This window comes from Staurois parvus, unplaced genomic scaffold (assembly GCF_062004578.1).
Source record: "Staurois parvus isolate SC_StPar_1 unplaced genomic scaffold, SC_StPar_1.0 ptg000020l, whole genome shotgun sequence".
Lineage (NCBI taxonomy): Eukaryota > Metazoa > Chordata > Amphibia > Anura > Ranidae > Staurois > Staurois parvus.
Window position 1 is genome coordinate 8,476,614 of NW_028317816.1, and position 17,889 is coordinate 8,494,502.

A 17,889-nucleotide genomic window follows, 5' to 3' on the forward strand; every position below is an offset into this window, starting at 1 on the left:
AACAAAACCTAAAGAACACACCTTTTTCTACATTGAAAAGTGTTACTGTAGATAAAAAAAAACGATTTAATTCTATAATTTTTCCTGTTTAAAATGACACTAAAATTCTGATTGTGGTAGAAAGCATTGCAAATTTTGTTACAATTAAATACAATATAATTAAATAAAGGGTTTTCCCTTTTTTTTCCTCTTTTTTTATGCAACCCTAAATAAATTATAAACAAAATGAAGCAAAATGAAAAATATAAGCAAAGAAAAAATTTCAGGAAAATAACAGTGAAGTGGTAGGATGGTTACTTTATCTGAGGTCATATGCAGATTAAAGCTCTGCCCTTTGATCTGCAGAAAATTGGAGCAGAGTTGATACAAAAGTAACAATTATGTTATTCAGTATCTCTGTTTCCTGAGTCTGAACTTTGTGTATAGACCCATTCAGTGTCAGAATATCTGTTCTTTGACAGCAGTTGCTAAAATATCTGCTGTATTTACACAGCAACTGAATTGCCAGCAAATGGGGGAGGCCAGGACAAGCCCTGTGTACGTCAAAGAAGTTTTCTTGAGGGTTTGTAGCACACACAGTGTCCACAACTGGTTAATTGCATTTGTTTTATAACCATTATTAACCCTTTAACCAATTCAATACCGGGCAATTTTACACCTTCCCCCCCAGGCCATTTTTCAGGTTTCCGCGCTCTCACACTTTGAATGACAATTGCGCAGTCATACAACATTGTACCCAAACTAAAATGTTATCATTTTCTTCACACAACTAGAGCTTTCTTTTGGTGGTATTTAATCACCGCTGGGGTCTTTATTTTTTGCTAAATTAACAAAAAAATACCAAAAATTTTGGAAAAAAAGTTTTTCTTTGTTTCTGTTATAAAAGTTTGCAAATAAATAATTGTTCTTCATAAATTTAGGCCAAGGTGTATTCTGCTACATGTCTTTGGTGAAAATAACCCAAATTAGGATGTATTTTTCAGTCTGTAGGAAAGTTATAGAGTTCACAAACTATGGTATAGATCTGAATATTGATCAATCCTGAAGTACTGACAGCCAATCTAATTTCTTGAGTACAGATATCCCCCAAATGACAACTTTTTGCAGAGTAGACAGTCCGACGTACTTCATAAGAGGCATGGCGAGTTTTTTGAAGTTGTATTTTTTTTGTCATTTTTCGGAAAATTAAAAAATTAAAAAAATTAGTTTCACTATTTTTTTTTTTACATATTGTCACCAGTGCAGTCCAGCGTCATCATATAACTGGCATGGCGGTGATCAGGGACACTGGCTGGTGACAGTATGAAAAAAAAAAAAATATATATATTTTTTTTATTTTTTTTTATTTTTTATTAAATTTTTTTTCTTTTAAGATTTTTTTTTCATATTTCACTATGACCAAAGTAGTACAATGTTACCATAGTAACATTGTACTACTTTGGGGAAGTGATCAGTATTTATTTTTTTTTTTTTTTTTACACAATTTGCTTATAGCAAAGAATTACTTTGCTATAAGCAAGCATTTACCTGAATGACATTGATTCATTCAGGGTTTTTTTTTTTTTTTTTTTTTGTGCTTAGCTGTGATTTGGCCACAGCTAATCACATGACATGTGCATGTGATTAGCTGTGACCATTCACAGCTAGGCAGTAGTATACAAGGGATGGCATGAATGAAGCCATCCATTGTATACAACTGTCATGTGACCTGCTGTGATTGGTCACAGCAGGTCACATGGTACCGGCAACGGGGCTGATACTCAGATCTGTCATCAGCCCTGTCCGAGGTACACGGCCGGTGACAGATCGCGCCGCTGCGCCGCTCTGCAGGAGCGCAATCTGCGCATGTGTGGGAGGACGCCATATTGCGTCCATCCGGAACGCTGATGACATTTGCCGCCCGCCATTCGGCCATAGGGCGGGCGGCAAATGTTTAAGAGTTTCATAAATGAGGAGGCGGGGTTTTAAGGTCATATAACCGCTGTGATTTGCTGTCATGGCGGTCACATGATCGGGAAAGGTCCCGATCGGAAGAGATCGGGACCTTTCTGTGAGTACCGGACATGTGTGCTGGGAGCGAGCAGAGCACGCGCTCTCAGCACATATGTTTTTGTTAATTGCACGCAAATGTGCGGCCACTCGGCTTCAAGGCCCAGACGCAGGGAGGCCGCACATTTGCGTGCGGCCAGTGTGAAGAGGTTAAGGAGGTTGTAAACCACTGAAAAAATGAACAAAGCATATCCACATACACTGTGTACTTGTCTCAATCCATAGTGCCGAGTGTGGATCCTGGCTACTGTCTTTTTCCTTTATCGTCATGTATAACATCTGACAGTCTGTCCTGAGAACAAGCAATCCATGGTGACAACAATCTCCCACCTCTAGCACACAGCAGGTGATTGGCAGCCTCAGGTGTGCATGCTTCCCCGTGAGACTGTAGAGGGGAGTATGTTCTTTTCCTCCAATTAGGTCTCAGATTACACTCTCACTGTTGAAAGACAAACAGAGCGCACAGGCCTAGTGCATTATCCCAAGAGAAATGTATTAAAATGCTGATAAAAGTTATACTTATAAACTGTATATAAAAGCCTGTATCACAAACCTTGATATGCAAGCTTTCATATACTGTTTGTGAGTATACCTTTTATCAGCCTTTTATGAAATTTCTTTTGGGATAATGCACTAGGCCTGTGTGCTCTCTGTTTGTCTTTCTACAATTATGGTTCGGACTACCCCAGTAATATAAGAGAGAAGCAAGGCCTTTGCTTATCCGTCAAACGATTTTCTAATATCCACATCAAAGAACGGGCTCTGGTCATCCTCACCTATGCGCAGGAATATTTGACATTTTCATCAGATTACACTCAGCTTTGTGCTGTGCAGTTTGTGACATCAGATCCCTGTCCCCTGCCTTTTGGAAACTAAGAAATACCATCTGATCTGTGTACTTTAGAAGCTCTGGAGGAGAGAAGGCTGCAAACGGCTCCCCAGCTTATGTGGAAGAATTTGCTTCATCATTGTTTAGCACCTGAAGCTAGTCACTTCAGAGGGATTATGTATGGGTGTATCACTACTTTAATGTATTTTCAAATTCTTTTTTCTTTTTTTTTTATTTTGCTTTTAAAAAAATACACATATATTTTTCATGCTTTTTTATTTTAAATGCAGTGATTTTCCTGTGTTGCATTGGAACACTGAGTGTGTATACTATTTTTTTGTAGGCTCACGAAGACCCAATGTATGGCTTAATAAAGGAAAAGGAAAATCAAGAAAAACAACTGAGGTAATGAGTAAATAGAAACTGGGCCATCTTTCTTGTACCCTGAAATTGAATAGATCTTCTTTTCTCATTATCTTTTAAAATGTATATACTGTTCTAAAGTCCATCGTATATGGTGTTGGAATTTTTAAAACGGGCCATATGCTAAGGACAGCATTCATGGTATTCTACAGCATGAGCAACGGTGATTTTGTGTCATTGCCCAAATATGTATATCAAAATAGTGCAGCGCTGTTGTTTATGTGACTACCCAAATAAATAAATCAAATATAATAAATCAATATGAATATGTGACTACCTCAAAAAAAATATAATATATTAAATCAATACACAAAACATACACAGTGCTAAATAAAATACCACGTGCAATAATATGAAAGAAATGCCCTTCAAATACATGTACACAGTGCTAAATAAAGTGCCACGTGCAATAATATGAAAGAAATGTTCTTCAAATACATGTACACAGTGCTAAATAAAGTGCCACGTGCAATAATATGAAAGAAATGTTCTTCAAATACATGTACACAGTGCTAAATAAAGTGCCACGTGCAATAATATGAAAGAAATGTCCTTCAAATACATGTACACAGTGCTAAATAAAGTGCCACGTGCAATAATATGAAAGAAATGTTCTTCAAATACATGTACACAGTGCTAAATAAAGTGCCACGTGCAATTTTATAAGAAAATGTCCTTTAAATACATGTACACAGTGCTAAATAAAGTGCCACGTGCAATTTTATAAGAAAATGTCCTTTAAATGCATGCACTCAGTGCTGCATAAAGTGCCACGTGAAATAATATAAAAGAATGTCCTTCAAGTGACAGTCCAAAAGAAATAATGGGTGGAGAAATTCCAAAACTTGCTAGATCCAAAAAGTGTTATTCCCCCGTGCAAAATCCTCCACCATTATGCACTCACCAAAAACATGCTGGTCTTTAGCCTATAATACAGCAAACTCAGAAGTTCTGTTTCACTCTCCTTGAAACCACTGATGACGTGACCAAGAGCAATTTATTACTTAACTTTAGATACAAATGTCCAAAAATATAGGCGGTAGCAAAGCAGCAGCGATCACTGGGACTCTATATCTGCACTCTCTCCTCTGTATGGAGAGCTCTGCTTCAGTCTTCACTCTTCATTCACCATTCTCTGATTTCACTCTCCTCTCCATGCAGAGGAGAAGGAGAGTGAAATCAGAGAATGGTGAATGAAGAGTGAAGACTGAAGTAGAACTCGTCACTCTGGTGAGTGCATAATGGTGGAGGATTTTGCACGGAGGAGTAACACTTTTTGGATCTAGCAAGTTTTGTAATTTCTCCACAGATTTTCTTTTGGACTGTCACTTGAAGGACATTCTTTAACCATTTGCCGCCCGCCCTATGGCCGAACGGCGGGCGGCAAATGTCATCAGCGTTCCGAGTGGACGCCATATGGCGTGCTCGCGCACATGCGCAGATTGCGCTCCTGCAGAGCGGCGCAGCGGTGCGATCTGTCACCGGCCGTGTACCTCACGGCCGGTGACAGATCTGAGTATCGGCCCCGTTGCCGGTACCATATGACCTGCTGTGACCAATCACAGCAGGTCACATGACAGTTGTATACAATGCTTCATTCATGCCATCCATTGTATACTACTGCCTAGCTGTGAATGGTCACAGCTAATCACATGCACAAGCACAAAAAAAAAAATGAATCGATGTCATTCAGGTAAATGCTTGCTTATAGGAAAGTAATTCTTTGCTATAAGCAAATTGTGTAAAAAAAAAAAAAATACTGATCACTTCCCCAAAGTAGTACAATGTTACTATGGTAACATTGTACTACTTTGGTCATAGTGAAATATGAAAAAAAAATCTTAAAAAAAAAAAAAATTTAATAAAAAATAATCAAAAAAATTTAAAAAATATATAATTTTTTTTTTTCATACTGTCACCAGTCAGTGTCCCTGATCACCGCCATGCCAGTTATATGATGACGCTGTACTGCACTGGTGACAATATGTAAAAAAAAAAAATAGTGAAACTAATTTTTTAAATTTTTCGAAAAATTATGACAAAAAAAATACAACTTCAAAAAACTCGCCATGCCTCTTATGAAGTACGTCGGACTGTCTACTTTGCAAAAAGGGGTCATTTGGGGGATATCTGTACTGTTCTGACATTCTTGGACCTCAAGAAATTAGATTGGCTGTCAGTACTTCAGGATTGATCAATATTCAGATCTATACCATAGTTTGTGAACTTTCCTACAAACTAAATAATACATCCTAATTTGGGTTATTTTCACCAAAGACATGTAGCAGAATACATCTCGGCCTAAATTTATGAAGAACAATTATTTATTTGCAAACTTTTATAACAGAAACAAAGAAAAACGTGTTTTTTTTTTAATTTTTGGTCTTTTTTTGTTAATTTAGCAAAAAATAAAAACCCCAGTGGTGATTAAATACCACCAAAAGAAAGCTCTAGTTGTGTGAAGAAAATGATAAAATTTTAGTTTGGGTACAATGTTGTATGACCGCGCAATTGTCATTCAAAGTGTGATAGTGCTGAAACCTGAAAACTGGCCTGGGCAGGAAGGTGTAAAATTGCACGATATTGAATTGGTTAATATTGCACGTGGCACTTTATGCAGCACTGAGTGCACATATTTAAAGGACTTTTCCTTATAATATTGCATCTAGCACTGTGTACATGTATTTGAAGGACATTTCTTTCATATTTTTGCATAAGGCATTTTATTTAGCACTGTGTACATATTCTGTGTGTTGATTTATTATATTTGATTTATTTGGGTAGTCACATATACAACAGCGCTGCACTATTTTGATAAACATATACTATTTGGACTCTAGCTCTCACCTTTTCTATTTATTATTGCCTGTTTAACAAAGTAAATGCAGAATGACAAAACAGAGCTGTCCTCTACCTGTTATGTGTAGTACGTCAGAGGTGTGTGAGTCACTGGCTATACAGAATTTCAGATCTTTTCCGTAGGTTAAACCACAAACATTCATATACTTCCTCTGTGTATTATCTGCTCAGTCAAAGTAGACATACAGTACTTAGGGGAGAATTATAGGTGTCTATGGTTGGCCATAGGTGCCTCCATATTTATTTATTTTTTTGATCAGCCAAAGAATTGATCTGAAAAAAAGAACGGATTCCTCAATCCACACATGCGAGGTGGATGGAATATTTCTCCCCAATGTGCCAATATATTCTGACAGTGGGATTCCTCCACTATCAATACACTGATTAGTGCTACAGCTGATTTTCTGCAAGTTGCTGACTGACAAAAGTTTTTCAAAATTCTTATTCCACAGAAGCCGATAGATCAACTGTTGAGTGGGAACAGCCATAGGTGGATCAAAATTGGGTCATTCCCTGCTGAATTGGCCATGTATTTGCATTGAAATCTAGGGGCATCCTTAGACCAACCTTTGTTTGCTTATGGGCAAAAATTTTGTTTAGAATACAGCATGAAGAAAGTCAGCATAAGTTGTCTAGCAAGTGCTTCAGATACACGCACGCACGCACGCACGCACGCACGCAGACACACACACACTAACTATATTACCAAACATGTTCAGCCATTCTTCCAGAAGCGCAGTTATTGAGGTCAGGTACTTATGTTGGACGAGAAGGCCTGGCTCGCAGTCTCTGCTCTAAGTCATCCCAAAGGTGTTCTATCGAGTTGCGGTGCAGGCCAGTCAAGTTCCTCCACCCCAAACCCCAAAATCGTGTGTGTGTGTGTGTATGTGTGTGTGTGTGTACAGTGCCTTAAAAAAGTATTTCAACCCCTTGAAATTTTCCACATTTTGTCATGTTACAAACAAAAATGTAAATGTATTTTACTGGGGTTTTATGTGATAGACCAACACAAGGAAGGAAGGAAAATGATAAATGTTTTTCAAAAATTGTTACAAATATCTGAATAGTGTGACATGCATTTGTATTTAGCCCCCTTTTCTCTGATACCCCAAACTAAAATCTAATGGATCCAATTGCCTTCAGAAGTCACCTAATTAGTAAATAGAGTCCACCCTGTGTAATTTAATCTTAGTATAAATATAACTGTTCTGTGACGCCCTCAGAGATTTGTTAGAGAATATTAGTGAACAAACGGCATCATGAAGTCCAAGGAACACACCAGACAGATCAGGGATAAAGTTGTGGATAAATTTAAAGCAGGGTTAGGTTATAAAAAAATATCCTAAGCTTTGAACATCTCACGGAGCACTGTTTAATCCATTATCCAAAATTGGACAGAGTATGGCACAACTGCAAACCGACCAAGACATGGCCGTCCACCTAAACTGACAGGCCGGGCAAGGAGATCATTAATTAGAGAAGCAGCCAAGAGGCCCATGGTAACTCTGGAGGAGCTGCAGAGATCCACAGCTCAGATGGGACAATCTGTCCACAGGACAACTATTAGTCGTGCACTCCACAAATCTGGCCTTTATGGAAGAGTGGCAAGAAGAAAGCCATTGTTGAAAGAAAGTCATAAGAAGTCCTGTTTGCAGATTGCAAGAAGCCATGTGGGGGACACAGCAAACATGTGGAAGAAGGTGCTCTGGTCAGATGAGACCCAAAATTTAACTTTTTGGCCTAAAAGCAAAACGCTATGTGTGGCGGAAAACTAACACTGCACATCACTCTGAACACACCATCCCCACCGTGAAAAGTGGTGACAGCATTATGTTGTGAGGATGCTTTTCTTCAGCAGGTACAGGGAAGCTGGTTAGAGTTGATGGGAAGATGGATGGAGCCAAATGCAAGGCAATCTTAGAAGAAAAACCTGTTGGATTCTGCAAAAGACTTGAGACTGGGGTGGTGGTTCACCTTCCAGCAGGACAACAACCCTAAATATTCAGCCAGAACTACAATGGAATGGTTTAGATCAAAGCATATTCGTGTGTTAGAATGGCCTAGGCAAAGTCCAGACCTAAATCCAATTGAGAAACTGTGGCAAGACTTGAAAATTGCTGTTCAGGCGTTCTCCATCCAATCTGACAGAGCTTGGGCTTTTTTTTGCGAAGAATGGGCAAAAACTTCCCTCTCGAGATGTGCAAAGCTGGTAGAGACATCCCCAAAAAGACTTGCAGCTGTAATTGCAGCAAAAGGTGGTTCTACAAAGTATTGACTCCGGGGGGCTGAATACAAATGCACACCACACTTTTCAGATGTTTATTTGGAAAAAATGTTGAAAAAAATTTATCATTTTCCTTCCACTTCACAATTATGTGCCACTTTGTGTTGGTCTATCACATAAAATCCCAATAAAATACATTTACAATTTTGCTTGTAACATGACAAAATGTGGAACATTTCAAGGGGCAGGAATACTTTTTCAAGGTATATGTGTGTGTATATATATATATATATATATATAATTTTATTGTACGTATCGCCAAAACATTTGGACAATTGACCAGTTTGTACTACTGTCTATGTCCCCATTGGGATAAGTTCACCCCTCTATACCTTGGTGACTATTGTCACTAAAGCAGAAAGTGCAAGGAAATACATTTAGAGCTGTTCCCAGAAGAAGATCTGAGGCTCTTGCAATGTGGACAGCTCTCCAAGAAGGATTTTCCCCTTTCTTTGTAGAGATTTCTTCTCATCTCTTCTGCTTTTCCAGGACAGGAATAGGATAGGAATCTACCCACTTGGATACAGACAAAAAAGTAAACCGATTTTAGCACTTCTCTACTCTATTCAAAACATCAACACTTTAAAGCAGTATTAAAAGTAAAGCCGAAAATGTAATATATTGCAGCTTACCAATCATGGATGTGGTGGCTGCATTAGTTTTCTTTCTTAAGCTTTTTTCCACTCTGTTTTTACCTGGTGGTCTGGCCAGTAACACATCTCATGTATTAGAGTGCCCCCACCATGGATGAAGGAGCACAGGGCACATTTGGACAGCAGCATTGCCATTCTGGGTGGAGTGGAGGGGGTTAGATGTACTAGCAGATTTAAATACACTAACAAACTGAAGCCAAACTCCAGCTAAAACTTTATAAGCAGTTACAGCAAACAGTGTTTTCCGTTCAGTTATGTTTTGCATAAGTGAATAAAAGCGCAATTATTGTAAGCACCCTTGTCCTTGTTGAATAGTTTGTCTTATCCCTGTAACTGATACATCTGCTGGAGAGCTTGTTCTTTTGGAAACACAACAGACTTATTGGCTGGATCACCAGGTGAAAATAAAGGTAAGAAAGCCTAAAAAAGAAACTAATGCAGCCACCAGATCTAAGAATTGATAAGTTGCAATAGAATACGTTTTTGCTTTTGAGTTTATTAGTGCTTTAAGAGGGAATCTAAGACTGGACTAAAACTAAAGAATGGGCACGTCATCAAATTCCTCTAGGGTTCCTTTAGTCTTTGCGAGTGTTACCGCATAGACTTTAATGTGCTTTGTGCTATGAGAGGCCATTCATTTAGAATAGGCTACTAATGCACCACAATGAACAAGAAATCATTCTTGACCGTTGTTTAAGGCAGTGCAGCACAACGCACAAATTGTGTCCCGTAATGCAGGTGCGTTGACACCAACACTAGTTGTGCATTGCGGTACCATTCTAAATGAATGACACCATACAAGGCCACTATAGTTCTGAAGGGACCTTAATCTTTTCAGGTATTTTTGATCATGCAGTCTGTCTTTTAGCATGTCTTCTACCTGAACCCTTCTAAAATGAGCCCTTGTGTCCTTTTATACAATACCCTTACATATACACTAACCTTACCTAATCTTTAACCTATGTCCTGGTTCACACTGATGCAATGCGGGAAATGCAGCGAATCGTGCGTTTTCCAGCACTGCATTGCAATTGCACTGCATCCATGCAATCTGCTGCGGGTATCAGTGTTAATTTAGACACCCCAAAACAGATTGCAAAAGGCAGTGTGAATGCCAGAAATCTGATAGCATGCAATGTGATTCAGGTGTGGGAAAAATAATAATGGTCTAGAACCATTTTCCATGTAATGCGCACAGGAATCTGGTGCGGTTTCCTGTGCGAATGAAATGCAGTGTCCCACATCGCACAAGTGTGAACCTAGACTAAAAGCAGGGTGGATTTGATTTAAATCGTGTCAGTAAGGTTTGTTTAAATCATAGTTTTCTACATAAAGACTAATTCATGCTGGTATAACTTTAATATGCAAGTAGATGAAGATTTTTAGAATAACAACTTTTCATATTAGTTTTTTTATCCCCAGTTTAATAGGTTAATCATTCATATTTGGAGAAGGAGAAAAATAATCATTACCTTAATAATAACAATTTAAATAGATTTATTCAACTGAAACAATAACATTACAGCATATGTTATTTGCTTAAACAAACATCCATGTTAACTAATTTGGCTAAACAAAATCTATATATTTTAAGAAACTTAGACTGTCAGCCCCTTCCTCCTCACACTTAGTTTCACTTTCTTCTTGTGCAGATCTATTCCACTCCAAACAATCAGAAAAATATTGTTTCTATTCTATTCACTGAACTTCTTGAAACTTAGCACTGAAGGGGTTGATTCTGTATTCATAGGTCTGTAGAAGTTAGGATGAAGGTCTTTTTCTTAACTCTGTTCATGTTATAACATTTTTGCTGTGAAGAAGAGGCATGTGATCTCCGCTGAGTCAAATTCAGTTTTGAGAACTGCAAAAGTAAACCAAGCATCTGTGATAATATCTTGTAGGCAGAGAAACTGCCCAATAATCTTACAAAAACCTCTGGAAGAGCATGACATTGTGAATGGATTCATGGAATTTTTATTTACCAAAAAAATTAAACATATACAGCCTTATTCTACAAAATTAAAAAACTAATCTTTATTTCATGATGGAATAACCTTTGGATGGTAATATATTTTCCTCAAAAAGCATTTTATTTAAAAAAAACAATTTAAATAAAAAAAATCTGATTTTTTTGATTTTTAAAAAAAAATCATTGATTTTTATCCACCTAACTAAAAGTAATCCCTGCAGCAGCACACATACCTATTCACCGGAACATAACCATCCCATGATATAAAAGAACAGTGCCAAGGTGCCATGCAGCCTGGGTGTTTCGAGGTTAGGCTTCTTCCAGTACCTATCTTTTCTGTGTTCTGTTTACCTTTTTAGGTCAATAATTCAAGTTAATGAAACAAAAGAAAAAAATATGGTCTAGCTTGACCCATTCTGCTGGAGGCCCAAAGTTCTTTTTGTTTTCCCCTCTGATCAGCTAATATAGGGGTCTTCAAACTTTCTAAACAAACGGCCAGTTTACTGTACTTCAGACCTTAGAGGGGCAGGACTAGGGCCAGTGGAAGATGAAAAAGCCCTAGCATCAAGTGGGAGTAAACAATACCTAATCTTTGGTGTCAGTGGGAGGAACTGTACCTTTTTAATGATGTCAGTGGGAGGAATAGTGACCCATCATTGGCGTCAATGTAATGAGTTCTGCCCCATTGTTGGTGTCAGTGGGAGGAATCTTGCCCTTTTGTTGGTGTCAGTATATGGAATAGTGCCCCAAGGGCCAGATAAAGGCAAGCAAAAGGCTGCACTTTGGAGATTGCTGAGCTAGATAATGTAGACTGTGTATTTATTTTTCATTTTTTAGGATTGCACAGCTGAAAAAACTACTTGACGATTCAACATCTGAAGAAAGCAGCGATAGCAGTGACAGTTCCCAAGAAAAACATAAGAAAAAGAAAAAGAAGAAAGACAAAAAGAAGAAAAAAAAGAAGAAAAAGCGCAAATCTTCTCACAAGAGCTCTGATTCAGACTAATGTAGTCTAAAAGAATGATGCAAAGTACATACAGTGAAAGAATGACATTGATCCAGTATGTGGACAGGATGACTTTAGAGATGGGAGAACAAGACTTTATGCTTGTACAGTCAATAATCAGGCATATCCAGTATGTGGACATGATTAAAGGGAATCTGTCAACTTCAAATTAAAAAAGCTGCTATAGCGAAAGGTGCAGGCTGCTGGACCATTAATACTTTAAAGTCTTGTAAGCTACTGGAATAGCTTGTACAATCATACCTCCTGATCTGCATATTTATTACCCTCGCTATATAGGGTAACACAGATGAGGATGATGGGATGGCTCCAGAGCTTATGCATTAAAACTGAACTCCAGGCAGACCACTAAATATGCAGATGAAATGCATATATTGGTGCTCTTTTACCTGCCAATGGATTTATATTTCTGTCCATCTATTTCTGAGATTTACACATTTCTGCTAGGTCTTCTAAATAGTTCTTCTAAGAAACTGTAACTGGTCAGTGAAGGGAAAGCAGCACAGCCATGAGCTAAATTTTCTGTCACTCTGCTCTCTCTGCCTGTACAAGGGATTGCAAGTTGATACATAAATTACTTTACCTGCTTGTATAAAAAATACATGTTATTCTGTATTAAAGTATACAGAGCTCTGGTAACCTGTGTGTTTTATATCTGCCTGAAGTTCAACTTTAAAAAAAAAATGTAAATGAGGATATTCTTTTTTTCTTATTATGTCTAGTTTTTTTGTGGTTTGAAAGTATGTATATTATATCCTAATCAAAATTCTGTACATCTCTGTGCTTGACCTTAGCCTGTGTATGGCCGTGTGCAGAAATTTTCAACTAATAAGAGTTTTGATACTCTTATGATGTTTACAGCGTAATACATTTTAAATCGCTTGAGAACCAGCTTGTATTACCCCTTCATTACCAGGCCATTTGTCTGTTTGCAGTGCTGTGATACTTTGACCAGCAAATACTTCTCATGCAACACTGTACCCAAATAAATTTATATCAGTTTTCTGAGAAAGATAGAGCTTTTTTTTTTTATATATACAGTCATGGCCGAAATTGTTGGCACCCTTGATATTTCTCCAGGAAATCATGTATTTCTCACGAAACGTATTGCATTAACACATGTTTTGCTATACACATGTTTATTCCCTTTGTGTGTATTGGGACAAAACAAAAAAAGGGAGGAAAGAAAGCAAATTCGACATAATGTCACACAAACCTCCAAAAATGGGCTGGACAAAAGTATTGGCACCCTTTCACAACTGCGGATAAATAAGAATGTTACAAGCATGTGATGCTCCTGTAAACTCACCTGGGGCAAGTAACAGGTGTGGGCAATATAGAAATCACACCTGAAAGCAGATAAAAAGGAGAGACGTTCACTTAACCTTTGCATTGTGTGTCTGTCTGTGCCACACTAAGCATGGACAACAGAAAGAGGAGACGAGAACTGTCTGAGGACCTGAGAACCAAAATTGTGGCAAAATATCAACAATCTCAAGGTTACAAGTCCATCTCCAGAGAACTAGATTTGCCTTTGTCCACAGTGCGCAACATTATCAAGAAGTTTGCAACCCATGGCACTGTAGCTAATCTCCCTGGTCGTGGACGGATGAGGAAAATTGATGAAAGATTGCAACGCAGAATAGTCCGGATGGTGGATAAGCAGCCCCAAACATGTTCCAAAGACATTCAAGCTGTCCTGCAGGCTCAGGGAGCATCAGTGTCAGCGCGAACTATCCGTCGACATTTAAATGAAATGAAACGCTATGGCAGGAGACCCAGGAGGACCCCACTGCTGACACAGAGACATAAAAAAGCAAGACTACAGTTTGCCAAAATGTACTTGAGTAAGCCAAAAGCCTTCTGGGAAAACGTCTTGTGGACAGATGAGACCAAGATAGAGCTTTTCGGTAAAGCACATCATTCTACTGTTTACCGAAAACGGAATGAGGCCTACAAAGAACAAAACACAGTACCTACGGTAAAATATGGTGGAGGTTCAATGATGTTTTGGGGTTGTTTTGCTGCCTCTGGCACTGGGTGCCTTGACTGTGTGCAAGGCATCATGAAATCTGAGGATTACCAAAGGATTTTGGGTCGCACTGTAGGGCCCAGTGTCAGAAAGCTGGGTTTGCGTCCAAGATCCTGGGTCTTCCAGCAGGACAATGACCCCAAACATACGTCAAAAAGCACTCAGAAATGGATGGCAAAGAAGCGCTGGAGAGTTCTGAAGTGGCCAGCAATGAGCCCAGATCTAAATCCCATTGAACACCTGTGGAGAGATCTTAAAATTGCTGTTGGGAAAAGGTGTCCTTCCAATAAGAGAGACCTGGAGCTGTTTGCAAAGGAAGAGTGGTCCAAAATTCCGGGTGAGAGGTGTCAGAAGCTTATTGATGGTTATAGGAAGCGACTGATTTCAGTTATGTTTTCCAAAGGGTGTGCAACCAAATATTAAGTTAAGGGTGCCAATACTTTTGTCCAGCCCATTTTTGGGGTTTTGTGTGACATTATGTCATATTTGCTTTTCTGCCTCTGTTTTATATTTGTTCCAATACATACAAAGGGAATAAACATGTGTATAGCAAAACATGTGTTAATGCAATACCTTTTTTGTGTGAAATACTTGATTTTCAGGAAAAATATCAAGGGTGCCAACAATTTCGGCCATGACTGTATATATAATGTAGTTAAACCCAAAACCAAAAATGTAAGATATTGAGGTTTACCAATCAGTTTACCAGTTTTTTACCCCTCTGTTTTCATCTGGTGATTTGGCCAGTAACATACCTCCTGTATTAGCCCTGGTTCACATATGTGCGTTCCTGCGGGCTGCGTTTTGCGTGGGTACAAGAGCCCATTCATTTGAATAGACTCCCGTGCCCCAGGACACTCGGGGAAGAAGTCCCTGCACTTCTTTGGAAACCGCAGCCCGCACGGGAACCTTGGTTTCCAGAGCGGTTGCGATTTCCAGTGCGGGCGGCGTGCCATTAGAATGAATGACACCCTTCCGCATGTCCGCATTCTTCTGTGTGAGTGGTGCGGCTGCACGGATTTTTGTGTGTATCCGCAGCGGCACCACCCGCACATATGTGAACCAAGCCTTAAAGTGCCCCCACTCTGGATGAAGCAGCACAGGGGGGACTTTTGGATAGCAGCATTGCTAATCTGGGGGGAGGGAGTGTTAGATGTATTAGCAGATTTAGATACAGTAATACATTGAGGCCAAATTCCAGCTCACACTGGCAACATTTTTTTTCCCTTTTAGGATACGCTTTGCAGAAATAAAAGCTGATCATTGTAAGCACCCCTGTAAGGCATAAATGGTTTGTCTCATCCCTCTACCTGCCACATCTGCAAGAGAGATTGGTATTTTGAAAAGCAGACTTACTGGCTGGATCACCAGGTAAAAACAAGGGAAAGGAAGCTTAAAAAAGAAAACTAAGAATTGGTAAGCTCTAATAAAATAAATGTTTGCTTCTGGATTTAATACCACTTTAGTAACCACAGTTTTTTTTATTTTTTTCCATTATACAGTAAAAAAAAAAAAAGGTTCCCTTATTTTCTGTTAATATAAACATACCAGAACAGTATGACACCCCCACCCAAAAAAAAAGACCCCTTTTTGGAAAGCAAACAACCCAAGGCGATCCTGTTTTTTGGAATTGAAGAAACATGCTGGTATTGACAAGGTTAAAACATGGTAATGCTGCACTAGATACAGCATACAAGTCATACACAAAATGAAGAGGAGATGAGGGAGTTAAAGTACAGGTTACAGATGTAAACATATATACTGTTTATATCGTGATCACTGTGATTGGTCTCTATGATCAATCACAGAGATGCTAAAGTACAGAGCTGCTCAGAGAGGCCCTGTATACAGTGTCTGAATAGAACTGTCCAAGGAGTGATTATAACTGGAACTTTAAAAGTAGAAGTCCATCACCCTGCCATTTTTTTTAACAATACAGCAAGTGTAGTTCTTAAAACAATTAGGAGTGAATCGTAAGTCTAACATGTCATTTACTTATGTTTTAGCTGGATCTACATCTTAAAAGTCATATTTGGGCAGTTTAGGGATCCTTCAGCTTTTCTGGATCAAGAGTGTATTGAAAAATAGCAATAGTACAGAGAAAAGGAAAATGTAGATGCAGTGATAGCATATTGGAGTGGCTTAGGACAGTGCTTTTGAGTGACAGTGTATGAAGAAAGTTCATGTAATGTACCCTCTATATTTCCCTCCTCCTTTCAACAATCTATTTTTAGTGGAGTTGCCCTTGAAGATACTTGCATTAAGTTGATGTGGATGATTGAACATTTTTTGCTTTTCACTTTTGGTAAAGAGAGATGACATTTTACAGTAAATGTGCAACATGTAGATAGATATTTATTTACCTGTGTTTGCATTACTATTACTGGCTTTGAATAATAAAAAATGTAACTCCAGCCAACAGGTTCTGTGTGTTGTTAAAACAGAGAAATGTTATTATCATTGTGTCCCTATTGGGTAGATTCCTGTCCCTGTGATACTCATACATAAAAGGGAGGTGGGGTCTCAGCAGGCCAGCAAGGATAGCAATAAAACCATTGTCAGTTCTAACAATTCATCACTTTACTACAAATATTTTTTATCTGTGTCCCTGATAGATATCCCATCACTTCTTGTCCTAAAACTGCTCTAATAAGGATATAGATTGCAATTAAAAGCTGACAAAGGGTCTATCCTCTCCCCACTAGCCATAACAAAATAAAAGTTATAGCTGGAGTTGGGCTAAGGGTAACCTGTTCATAGTTATGAAGGGTTGCACATACTGGGCACACGAATAGCTGTGTGTATAGCAGCCATTTTGTCCACGTCACCAGTCTCCTATGCCATTTCTTCGTGAGAAAGCATCGCACAGTGACCTTTTCCTCTCTTCCCCTTCCACCTCCATTCAGCTCATAAAATCCACAAAATCTTAGTTGCTGGCAGACACGCCTTATCAGCCTGGTAATAGGACTAGCAGAATCTAACCCCCCAATATACACTGCAGGGTCCATAAAAGTATCTGAAGTAGCCACTTCAGTGACCCGAAAGTTACTAGACATTAGGTCATAAATACCTTAGTTGAAAGCTGAGAAAATACACATCTCTGATAGAATGGTTCTCAGCCCAGACTCTAAAACTTCAGCATGTGCCACAACTCATGAAATAATGACAGCACAGCCAGAATATAGACATATTTACCTCCCTCATTTATTTGGTAGCATTTTGAACCCAAACATCCCTATGCTAGGAGGTACCAGACTGGATGAGGCCTCCACACCCTAAAAAATGACCCTCTGAAAAATAGATATCTGAGACCTGCCATATTTATATCTATTTTGAAGCTAATTTTATGCTGGACAATAATATGCTGAGTATGTGACTGTACCCTGCAGATATTCAGAGTTATTAAAACTTATGGAAAACTATACTGGGGACTTGGTACAGATATATAATAGGAGTGGTCTATATAATAAATGAACCCCTGAGGTATCATTCCATGTATATAAGTAAATAAAATAGGGTATTGGGGATGGGGGACTCTGAATATACCTCATAGGTTCATAAATAGTTCTATTTCCTATACACACAAATATATATATATATATATATATATATAAAATTACACAGTTTATTGAATTAACACAAAATAAACATTTATTAGGTACAAACATCTTTCTTGAATATATAAAATGCATCCAATGACCTAGGTCAACGCTTTTCACGGGTGTGTCACATTTAAGTGACATCTATATATCTCATCTGCATCTCAA

At 38.5% G+C, this 17,889-nt stretch overlaps 1 protein-coding gene across 1 annotated transcript in view; it reads left to right on the plus strand.

Moving 5' to 3' along the window:
• Positions 1–16,536, plus strand: part of RP9 (RP9 pre-mRNA splicing factor) — a 47,649-nt gene extending 31,113 nt beyond the window's left edge. Inside the window, exons 6-7 of the mRNA XM_089687225.1 lie at positions 3,222–3,283; positions 11,904–16,536. Of these exons, the coding sequence (XP_089543351.1) occupies positions 3,222–3,283; positions 11,904–12,072 (231 nt within the window). The 3' untranslated portion in view covers positions 12,073–16,536. The remainder of the gene's footprint in view (positions 1–3,221; positions 3,284–11,903) is intronic.
• Positions 16,537–17,889: the final 1,353 nt, after the last annotated feature.